Below are 11,740 nucleotides of genomic sequence, written 5' to 3'. Positions count from 1 at the left end.
TTACAAATCAAACATATGGTCTACATGTCATATCTAATTGGAAACAGTTATAGCTGTAATTACTGTTTAATTACTTCTTTTTTTGCCCGTAAAATATAAATCAACATATCGTAGAAATGTCCTACAGTACTTTAAGGTAGCATTATGAAGTTTTGGTGAGTATTTCACAGCGTCAGGATTTTCATGTTTTACAGTAGTAGCCTCTAATCAACCCTTCACTTCATGTTTTCAAACTAAACTACCTTCATGAAATATGCATCATTTACTACTGTAACATATTTTATTGAATAAAACAAAACAAAACTGTACATTCATCAGCTTTACAATAAAACCATACTATGACAAGTTTTAAAATGTACAAAACAAAACATGAAAAACTAATTCTGAATCAGAATGTGTTAGAAATTTTCATTATATTGAGAGAGGAGAGTTAGTAAAAAAAAAAAAAAGGGAAAAAATAAAAAAGTGGAAAGCCTCAATCTTATCCACCACATAGTAAAATGTTATATCCTATGTCGAATGATGTGACGTTCAAGTTCAGAACCGTTCAGGAGTTTTCGCCCACAAAACTGACAGGTAAACGGATTCCCCTCTGGAGTTGCTCCGCCTGTGACAGAGAAGAGAGATTATTTTAGGCTGGTGCGACACGTCACTTCCAAAAGCGAACTAGTTCCAGCCCACAGTGGAATCCCATTAAACCAGTAATGCAATCACGCCACACATCATGTTAATAGAATAGAAACTACAATTTGACATAATTAACTACTTTGGAAATAAAAACATATATAACAGGAGTATAAAGCAGGAGGATGAAGCGTTCAGGTGTTTTTAACATGTTGGTTTTCATTGCTTAGTTGCATGTAAAAAATATATATAATTTAGATCTACTGCAACGGATCTTACCTAAAATGTCCTTTACGCCGTCAGCTTCCCGATGTTCCGGATGTGAGCCCTGCTTCTGATCATCCTCAGCGACCATCTCAACTTCTTGCTCCTGCTTCTGCTGAAGATGATGGTCCTGATCTTCATCCTCAGAACCACTGACAGAGTATATTTCTTCTTTCAGGCATTCGATCTTGAGCGCTGGTCTTTCATCAGTTTCTCCTTTGTCCATGTCGTTTTTCAGAGTTTGCAGGTGATTCTCTTTACAGGTAATGCTCGGGGTCCCCTTACGGTTCACCTCGGGTTGTCTGCAGCTGGGCCCCAGGGCAAGCAAATGCCCTTCAGCTGTGTAATTCTGATGACAACGGATTTTGTTTACCTGTCTGAGGTTCGTCTTTGCAGAGACTGAAACCGCCTCCGTCTCGTCTTGTTTTTTGTTAGGATGGGCCAAACTGTTGTCTCCGTCTTCATCTAGCTGTGGGATCTCATCTCTGTCTTTATCAGGCTCAATGTCCGCCTCTTTTTTCGTGAGAATGCTTCCCTCCTCATCCAGCTGCCCGACCTGATGTGGTGTATCGTCTTCTATTTCAGCCTCAATCTTCACAGTTCTCTGCTCTAGCACCCCCGTGTGGAGCTTACGGCCCTGTGCATCTCCAGGAAACTTACCAGATGCTGCCGAGCTTCCCTTTGCTGCTTCCTCACGGTGTTGTGCGACTGGTTTTCTGCCGACATCACTTCCTCTCACCTCATATTGGGCTGGGTCCTCTCTCCTCTGCACATCTCTCTCTGGAGAACTCTCATACGTGATATCTGCACCGCTCCCCTCAGCATAATCCTTTTTTGATAGATTTTCTCTCCCATTTCCACTTGCTGCCTCTGGCGAGAACGAAGCCTCTGCTTGTTCTGGCGGCTCCCGCTCCAGGTCCATTTGTACGATTGTATTTGGTTTTTCTTTTTCGGCAGTTTTCTCTTCATTTCTACTCATGCCACCCTGACCGTTCTGATACGCTTCCTCGAACTTTATTATGACATTCTCCCCGATGTCATTTCCTGCCGTGATCTCGGCTTGTGTGTTCTGCGGAAGGTCAACGCAATCTGCAACAAACTCCTTTACGACATCGCCGCCGCCGCCGCCGTCGCCTGGGTGCTCGTTATCAAACGGAGGTCCCTCGTCCGGTTCCTGTTCTGTCTTCTGGTCGATCCGTGCCTCACGCTGATCGAGGTTGATCTGACCCACAAGCTCATGGTTCCTAAGAACCTGCGCAAAAGAAAATCATATAAATATGAAACCAAACATTTTGAAGCCTGCACAGCCTGAAGATAACGCTTTCTAATGACCCTGCAACAGCAGGGCTAACGCTGGGATGAATGCAGGTCATTCACACGAACATTTGGTCATAGAAAAGGTTTCTTCCGAGCCTCCTGCACTGAAACTTTGTAAGCTTTGTTAGCGTGAGCAGACATCAGATGGCATTTTACTTTCTCACATTACATAAACAGACCTACATATCCAAGGTATTTCTAACGTAGAATGCACGGTAAGTGCGCCTGAACATCAGAAAACCCTGTTTTTCGCTGGGCTTGCCCATTCATAAAACATTTTTACTCCAGCTACTACAAACATTAAAGAAACGTGTCTATGATTCCCATTACTTTTCCAAATTGAAAGTCCAATTCCACTAAATTACATGATGCAGTTATTTGTACTGTAATACATGCTACTGTGTGACTGTACTTGTACTCTAACATTCTATCTAATAAATATATTCGTCATCATCAGCTTAAAATCCTTACCTGGTGCTTATCACTCAGGTGTGCCTCCAAGTTGCTCAGATGAGTGCAGTCAAAGTAGCACAGTCGGCACTTGTAGGGTCTGATGTCGTCGTGTTTCATCGTGTGCAAACGCAGGGTTTCAAGGCTGCCACTTGTGAAAGTGCATTTGTGACAGCGGAAGATGAGGCCTTGAAGGTAACGCGATAGCTTTGGGCGACGCACCTCAATCGGCACAACACGTTCCTCTGGGGGAGAAACAAAAACAGCAACAACAAAGCTGAATGTAACACAACCACCCAGGGCATCAACTGGTGGCAACACTTAATCATGTGACGTACCGCGATGCAAGACGATGTGGTCGATCATGTTATTCTTGTTCTTGGTCTGGTAGAGGCAGAAAGGGCACCGGAGGTCTTTCTGGTGAGTGGGCTCTGACTGGCAAGTCGAGTGACCCATCTCAATGTGCATTTCAAGGGTTTTCCTAGTTAAGGCAAGAGTGACCAGAATCGACGTCAGACAGAGTGTGATGAACAACCGCTGCGTAAAATATCCCAAATAAAAAGGGCAATGGCAAAAACTAACGGCCAACTGAATAAACTCTTAATATTGCATCGTCGTGGATTTCCGATTCTAGGATTACAATACCGGTAACTATCTTCTACGTGGTACAGTAGTTTTGCTTTCAGCCATTTTATTTAATCGTCTCATCCTCTGAGTGAAGACGTTACAAATGACTCATTAGCATGGGACCATGTTAGCCAATAATACAAACAATTGTGTACTCAGGTTCAACTGATTTTTAGTTGGCATTTTTTTGCAGGAAACTAGTCAAAGATAATAATTTGGATGCAATGTACACGTTGTAGATTTATGGTCATTTTGAAGACCATTTCAGATAGTTTACATAGACAGAGAACAATAACAAGGGGTTATTCAGTGTACGCATTTAAGACAGAGAGAGCTTAATATAAATAATCAGAATCCTCATTCTTTCCAACTACCGAATAAAAGTAAACTACCGGTACCTGAGGGACCTTTTTCTGAGGGGTTCCTTTGGCCAGGAAAATATTTCTAGGGTTTATGCATTCGGCTGAATCTAATATATTTATTATCCAATTATTATCAAAGTACATTGTTTCAAATTATTGATTACTTAAAAAAAAAAAAGCGATACTCCAAAATCCCTTTTCAGCATAAAGTAAAATAATCATGTTAGTTGAAACTCACCTTAAACCTGTGAAAAAGCTACAGTCCTTACACCTGAGGATCTTCTTTCCATGGCGGTTTAGGTAGTGCCGTCGCATACTAGACAAGTGTCCAGTGTTGAAATTGCAGACGTCACAGTGCAGCAGACAGCTCTCACGTAACTTGGTTTCTTCCACGTTTGGTGAAGCACGAGCCTTTGCCATCAAGCTGTATTGATTCAACTGTCGCTGCACAGCTGGGGGCTCCATGTACAGTGATTCTGCCAGAGTACAATAAATCACATGTTGGATAGATACTAATGAAAATGCTGTATGTACTGAATTACACATTTGTACTTATATTATGTATAAGAAGAAAAAAAAACATGACTTGCTTTCAGAAATGTCAGGCTTTTCATCATCTTCAGGTAAACAACTCATTTCCTCTGAATTAGGGGGCTTCTCATTGGTCCCCCGATTTCTATCCTCATCTATGTTGGCAGAGTCAGCAGGATCCATAATAACATCTGGGCGTCCGTCAGCATCAGAGACATGGAAGACAGAATAGTTGCATCACAAAGAAGGCACCATATTATCTGTATTAAATAAAAACCCAATAATCAGCCAGGGGTGAGCAGATGACAACATTCAGTCACCTCTGAGACTATGGGAAGAAAACCCAAAATCAAAGAAGACACTGAGTGAGATCATACGATAGCGTAAAGACACTAATGTTATAACGACCGCACTGAAATGTTCAGCTGTAGATTTTTGTCAGTTTGGTTTATGAACAGCCTTGCAGTAACTTCCATCTTCTGCATCTTCCTCCCTAACTGCCTCCACAACCATCACTGGTCATCCTCTTCTCATCAAACAGTGTCTTAATATTTAGACTATCATATGATATAATATAAATAGGGTGGACCTATCACAAACACTTTTAAGCTCACTACGAAACAGCTTGATATAAAAACAACTTGAAGCTAACAAAATGACCATAAACTGTTATTGATGTATTTGTGAAGGCCAGTTTTAGCTGGATATAACAAATAACTTGGTAGCTTTGAGCCGAGTAAAAACCGTTAAAGAAAAGCCACCTCATTTTAAAAACATGTGAGCCTACATATCCCTGATTCTGACATAAATGACCAGACAGAGCCTAAAAACCTGTTCATAATTCAATTATGTCTGCAGGTAGGAGAGAGCATATCTGATGCACCTTAACACGGCAATGCACATTTCATTTGTTCAGCGACGGATAATGCTGATGTGAATTCAGGTTTGCTCACCTTGATGATTTCTCATGAAATGTTTCACCCACAGACCGAGGACAGTCGTCTTGTACAGGCACAAGCTGCAGCGGAAAGGCCGCAGGCTCCGATCTCTGAAGAAGACGTATTTGCTAATGCTGCTGCTGAAAAAAGAAAGAACGATGCAATCACAGCTGACATTAGATGTGTGTTACGTTTCTCGCTTAATGCTCATGCTGCATCAACAGTCGAACGATAGTATTAACTCGCTTTGAAAGACTACACGTGCACAGGAAGCCAAATGATATCATCATTGATGTTTACATGAAGGAAAACCCAAATAAAGAAATCATAAACAAAGTCTGATTTTGCCGACTTTGCTTAGAATGACTGAACATTAAGCAATGCTGTCCCTAAACAGTGACTGACTTGGTCAGTTATGGAGCAAATATCTCACGGCATTCAACAAAGCTTCTTACTTCTGTTTTAGTCCCGACAGACCGTTCCGATTCTTGATGGCCGCCATGGTTGCATGACAACGCTCATGCAAGTGTAAACCTGTAAGTGACATCAATGTCCGCCCACAAAGTTTGCAGATGAATTTCCCTTTCTTCGGTTCCAGGCTTGATTGCTCCAGATCATCAGCGGGTTTCGAAGGTGACGGCAGGGGACTCTGTGGCACAGTGCAGGTTTCTGATGTCGCTTTTGACTTGGCTCCCTCCTGCACAGTTTCGAAATTTGGCAGTTCTTCTTGGCCACAGATCTGAAAATTAGGTAAAGTAATACGCAACAAATTTTACACAGAGGTGTCACTCTAGCACAAAGGAAAAGATCCAGAAGCAAATGATTCTATTCGAAGGCTCGACTTACTTTGATGGATTTATCCTCTGGTGTTGTAATGACAGACGCCTTTGCTGTGCGTCTCTCTGTCTCACGGTGGCAATTCAGATGATTGCGGAGCTTTCTAATTCCATTCAACTGTTTGTTGTTGCAAAGGGAGCATTTGAAAAGCCCAGTGGTTTTCTTGGACGGTGGTGATAACACAATGAAGTCCAATTTGAAATCGGAGCGATGAAAAGTAATGTAGTGGTCAATCAGCGGCTGGAATGAGTCGTATTCCACGTTTGGACACAGTTTACACTTGACGCATGGAATTTGCTCCGATTGGGTTTCAGCAGGCTGGTTTATGCTTCTCTTGTTATATTTCACTAGCATCTTGGAGGCAGAAAATGAATCCAATTTGTGACAGTTTTTGTAATGAGTATGCAAATATCTTCGACACGATCCTTCATAGGTACAAATAGAGCACAAAAACTGTATTTTATCATCCTGGACTGGTGGTGTGTTTGGTTGGACAACTTCCAATTCTGAGTCCCGACAGCCATATCGAGGTCTCTTTTTCGATTTAGCTGAACATTTGGACGCCGCTCCTTTAGCCCGTTGATGGTCCTGATCACAGTGGATTTTCAGTTTCTTCAATGATGCATGGACTAATGGACATAGTCTACAAGCATAACCTCCTAGAGTAGAACCTTTTCCAATAGGATGCCCAGACATGTTGGATAAATCTAGTTCATCCGTTTGAAGTTCATCGGCCCGGACTACGATTTCTGGATGCTTCATTTGGCAATGGGTGAGAGTACCGTGGTAGCTAGCATTCACATAACGGCAGGCTGGACACTTAAAGATTTTTTTTTTTTTTCCTTTTGCCTTTGTTCTAGATTTACATACATCAGAATTGTTGTCTGGTTGTTGAGGCATGGCTTTTTCAGGAACTGTGGGGGCTGGCTTCTTCTGGACCAGTTTGTAAATTGATGCGTAGTACTTTAAGAAGGCTTCCCTTCCATGTTTCTTAGCGTAATGCATTCCGAGACAATTTTTCTTGAAATAGAAATTGGAACACAGGACGCATTTGTAGGAAACATCCTGATCCTTTGAACCAGAAACACTTGCACCGTTGTGGCAAACCTGTAAGTGTCGAGCAATGGCAGACTTTGTGGTGCCCCTAAAAGAGCAGTACTGGCACCAAATTCCTGCATAGTTGCTCTTACTAAAGGGACGTTTTGATAAGGCTACCTTGCTGCTTGTCTTGAGCTTTTTTCTAGTCACATCTGATGGCTTAGGAGCTGACTTGGGCTTCTCTGGCTCAGCATGGTCCTCCTTGCAGTGCATGGTTAGCATTCCGAGCGTTGAGCAAATCTGCGGGCAGATTTTACACATATGCCCACGAATTCTCAGCCCCGTGCTTTTCATTTTGACACAATCCTCCATTTCCTGCAAATTCATTTCATCCACATAAAGACTGTCTATCATCAGTTCGAGGGCAGGATGCTTCATCTTTGAATGCTTGACAACTCCTTGATGATTGGTATTTACATAGGTACAGTGTGGACATTTAAAAATATACACATCTCTTTGGATTTGGAGTCGATTGAGCGGTTCATCCAAATCTTTCGGTGTAGCTTCTCGGTGTTTTATTCCACAGTGAACAGTGAGACCGTGTTGAGAGGGAAACACAGCAAAGCACATTGGGCAGTTGAATTTTTTGGAAGACATTGATCGATGAGATGAATCCTTTGATTTTTCAAGATGAAGAGGTGTGTGGTAGGTCTCAAGTGACACAGGCATATCTTTTTCATCTTGCACCTTCCTGTTTCCACTGTGCTTTTTGCTGCTGATGAGATGAAGGACTGAGCCGTCTTCTTTCACAGACCAAGGATGGACAGCACGATAGTGGTCTGTGATACTTGACAGTGAACTACCTTTAAACGAGCACGCTCTGCATGAAAAGGTTGTAGTTTCAATTTGTCCAGAACTTTGAGCTGGTAAGCTGTCGCCGGTGTCCTCGCCATCACTAATAACATCGGTGTGCTTTTTTCGAGGTTTCCCCTTTTTAGAAGGGAATGCTTTGGGACTGACGTACAGCTTAGTAGTCACATAATTAAGACTTCGTTTACAGCCTGGGTGTTGCTCCTGGTAGTGTTTAAAGACTACTTTTGCTTTTGTGTGAGAGAAAGCACACAACTCGCAGTGATACCCATTCATTGAAGTTCCTTGTTTATGACACAGCCTTAAATCTGCTGCAGCGAGGTGATTCGACTTGTGGGCTTCCCGTGTGTGCTTCTTCAAAAGATACGCATACCGAGTGTTGTATGGGCATTTAGGGCAACAAAGGGGCCTTCGTGTTTTTGAAGCTCTTGCAGGTGATGTTAAATGTTTGCCATGCACCTTCATTTTGGTATTCAATTCTTTTTTTCCCAAGGATGTCTGAATATCTTCTTGGCTTCCAGGTTTTTTGAGGTGCAATTCCTTTGTCTTTGACAGAATCCTTGCACTGTGCTTCCGTATTTGTTCTGCGTCAGTCGCAAATCCACGATGCCGCTTACCGTAATGCCGCAGCACCACATGCATTGTGCCGTGCCTGTAGTTGCAAAAGTGGCAGAACAACAAATCTGTCTCATGTTGGTTAATAAGTGGAAGAGGTAGATGATTAGAAAGGGAAACGTCCTTTGCCTGAGATTTAGATTTTTCAATTTCCTCACGAATCCAATATGTGTGCTCCAAAACAAGGTCCGAGTTAATGTTCATGCTGCGGTGGGCTTTGGTTTGATGGTTCACCACTCCTTGTGCAGACGTATTTCCAAAGTTGCATTCTTGGCAGTAAAACAAATCTTCTGGAGAAGCATAAGGGTTATTGTTTGTAACCAAATCATCGATTGCATCATCCCCTTCACATTTAAGTTTGCTTTCACCACATATCTCACGTTGTTTGGCAGTTTTAGAATCAGAAGATGTAGTTCCGGCTGAGGCCTCAGCTTGACGTTTCTCATTCTGTACATTAGCACTATATAATAAAACATCTTCAGTGTGAGTTGACATTAGTGCAGCATGTTTTGCGTTATGATGTCCAATAACACTTTTTATGGTGGAACTTGAAAAATTGCAAAACTGGCAGTAAAACATTTCATTTTGTGAGCTGCCAGTTCTGGTAGATTTTTCAACTTTAGACTTGGAGCGAGATTTCGGTCCTTTTCTCCTGACCTCAGTGGATTTCACTTCAGTAGACTCTGAGTACGTCTTGGAAATGTCCGGTGTGTGCCGAGAATTGCTTAAAGACAAAGAAATCTCCTCTTGCTTTTCTGTTTTCTCAGTGGATTTCACTTTAGTAGACTCTGAGTACGTCTTGGAAATGTCTGTTGTGTGCCGGGAATCGCTTAAAGACGAAGAAATCTCCTTTTGCTTTTCTGTTTTCTCAGTGGATTTCACTTCAGTAGACTCTGAGTACGTCTTGGAAATGTCTGTTGTGTGCCGGGAATTGCTTAAAGACAAAGAAATCTCCTTTTGCTTTTCTGTTTTCTCAGAAGACTCTGGGGTGGTCTTTGGAAGTGCAGACTTTTCTTTTAATGGCACAAATTTTGGAGACTTATCTTGCATCGTATCCATCGTGACACAAGCTGACCGTTTGATTTTGTCTATTGTGACTGCTACATCGGGGTGGTTTCTCTTGTAGTGGACATGCATAACTACAACTGATTTATGACTAAACTTGCAGTTATTGCAATGATATATTTCGAGGTTTTCTCCTTTGGAAGTGCGCTGTTGTGGAAAGGATGCATTTTTGACTTCCTTGCATGGTGTATGTGAACTCTTGTGATGAATCTCTTGTGATTTTTCTGGACTGGGCACATTTTCACACTTCATCAAATGTGAAGGTCCCTCTTGACATCTTGTCATGGAATATCTGCAGTACATCAAAGAATTATCCATATTGTGTTTTGGGTGAGTCTCCTTGTAATGCTCTTTCAACCCTGTCAATGTATTGGTGAAAAATGGGCACACAAAACATTTGAAAACCAAATAAAATTCATGCGATTGCATTGTAAAGACATTTGGAGCCCATGCATGATTTTCATTGTAGTGTTTTTTAAGAATAGCTGTGCTTAAAAATTCAACTGGGCACTCCAAGCAACGAAAGGTAGCACTCTGATCCTTTGGATCCTGAATGTAGGCGACCCTAAATTTTATGTATGGATGGTCATTCTGATAATGAGTTGACAGGCGACTGATGGTCCCATCACTGTAGTCACAGTGCTTACAAAAATAAACATCTGGGCGTTCCACATTTCCATTAACAAGATTTACCTTCTTTTTCTCTTCGTCTTCACCACATTTAAAGGACAACTCTGTATTGCTTAATTGCTGCTCCCGAGGCCCGTTTGCTTCCTCTGGGAGCTTCCCGTCTTTTGTTTCTGACTTGAATTTTTTAGGAGGACTTTTTGAGCTTTCATTATTGGACCTTTTGCCAATCCTGTCCGGTTGTCTCAGATTAGGAATTTGAAGACGGTCTTCTGAAAACAAATTTTGATTTTCACATTTGGAGACATCAATCACAGACTTTGCAGACACTTTGAACACACCACTACTGGTTGGACAAGAGTCTGATGGAGATTTTTCCAAAATCAGTGTCTCTGTGGTGCCATCGCAAGGTTCTGGGCTATCACACAACTTTGTTGGGGGGGTTTCATCTGATTCAGGTGTTACTTTAATGCATTTGTTGATGGTGTCCAATGGCCTATTGCAGATTTTTGGTTCCTTTGATGCGTTGAGTATGCATTTAGTTTTTGAGGTAGGCATAGCTGAGAAGAAAGCAGATATCACGTTTGCCTTTGAATTTCCTTTGTTATGACTCATCAAATCAATTTGTCTCTGTGAGTTGTCCGAATTAATTTGATTTCCCATCACATTCTGATTTTCTGATTTTAGTTGACACTGGGCCTCATATCCATTTGCCACACAGTGGTGGAATTCAAAGTTACATGCCGAACTACTGTTATTGTTGTCATTGGCAGCTTTGTCAGTGGCAGACTTCCTGAAACCAGCTTCACTGAGAGCAACATCTACGCCGAAGCCATGATCCTTGTTAAGGTGCTCAAATAAGTAGACCTTGGATTTGAGGACGAGTGTACAGTGTCCACACTGGATGGTTTTGGAGGATTCTTGAGTTACAGCTTGATAGTTTGTCATGTGGCCAGAGGAAGCACTGTGCATTGAATCTGAGAAAATGAATAGTGGATATTGTTGAGTAGTCAATTTGATGCACTAGAGAAAACAACACTCAATATTGCTAGACAAATACCTATACTAAATACCTTTTTGCATCTTGTATTCCTCCATGGAACCAAGAGCCTTACTTATAAAGACACTTGTGACGCCCCTGGAGGACTAGAAGCATGATGTGCGTTATTACACAGTGCAGACCCAGCGCCATGTACCTTACTTTGTCACACTTGTAAGGTGCACCACTGAGGTTTTTCTACAGATCAGAAAGTTATTTACAGCAGTAAGCCAGAAACAACTCACTAGTGCAGTCCTTACTGTAAACATCGGTTAGCTAACGTTTCGGTCAAAGAGACAACAAGTAAGAGAAGTGCTATCTGGATGAACTCTCTAAAAAAACAATCAAACGAAGATGTGAATAAATGCACATTCATAAAATACACAGTGGGGTCATGTACTCACACTTGCCGCCAAAGACAGGAAAAGACTTAAAATGCGACGCCCGGAATCATTATTGACGATGAGATGAAGAGACCACACATTTCCGCCATTTTTCCCGCGAGTGTTCCACTATTTGGTTCGTTCTTCCGCTGA

The 11,740-nt window shown here is 41.9% G+C and overlaps 2 protein-coding genes across 2 annotated transcripts; both read right to left on the bottom strand.

Annotated features, from left to right (window-relative positions):
• Positions 1-23: 23 nt before the first annotated feature.
• Positions 24-5,615, bottom strand: LOC137918108 (zinc finger protein 462-like). Its single transcript, XM_068760857.1, has 8 exons — positions 5,569-5,615; positions 5,129-5,253; positions 3,883-4,120; positions 2,994-3,136; positions 2,677-2,900; positions 2,095-2,140; positions 904-1,083; positions 24-607 (listed from the first exon to the last, which is right to left on the bottom strand). The coding sequence occupies exons 1-8, from the start codon at positions 5,613-5,615 to the stop codon at positions 504-506; spliced, it is 1,107 nt and encodes a 368-aa protein (XP_068616958.1). The 3' UTR covers positions 24-503.
• Positions 5,616-5,730: 115 nt separating this feature from the next.
• On the bottom strand, positions 5,731-11,113 carry LOC137918107 (zinc finger protein 462-like). Its single transcript, XM_068760856.1, has 2 exons — positions 6,025-11,113; positions 5,731-5,852 (listed from the first exon to the last, which is right to left on the bottom strand). The coding sequence occupies exons 1-2, from the start codon at positions 11,111-11,113 to the stop codon at positions 5,731-5,733; spliced, it is 5,211 nt and encodes a 1,736-aa protein (XP_068616957.1).
• Positions 11,114-11,740: the final 627 nt, after the last annotated feature.

Source organism: Brachionichthys hirsutus, chromosome 4, assembly GCF_040956055.1.
Source record: "Brachionichthys hirsutus isolate HB-005 chromosome 4, CSIRO-AGI_Bhir_v1, whole genome shotgun sequence".
NCBI classification, from domain to species: domain Eukaryota; kingdom Metazoa; phylum Chordata; class Actinopteri; order Lophiiformes; family Brachionichthyidae; genus Brachionichthys; species Brachionichthys hirsutus.
Note: the sequence above shows the minus strand (reverse complement) of the source record. Positions and strands in the feature narration are given on the sequence as shown.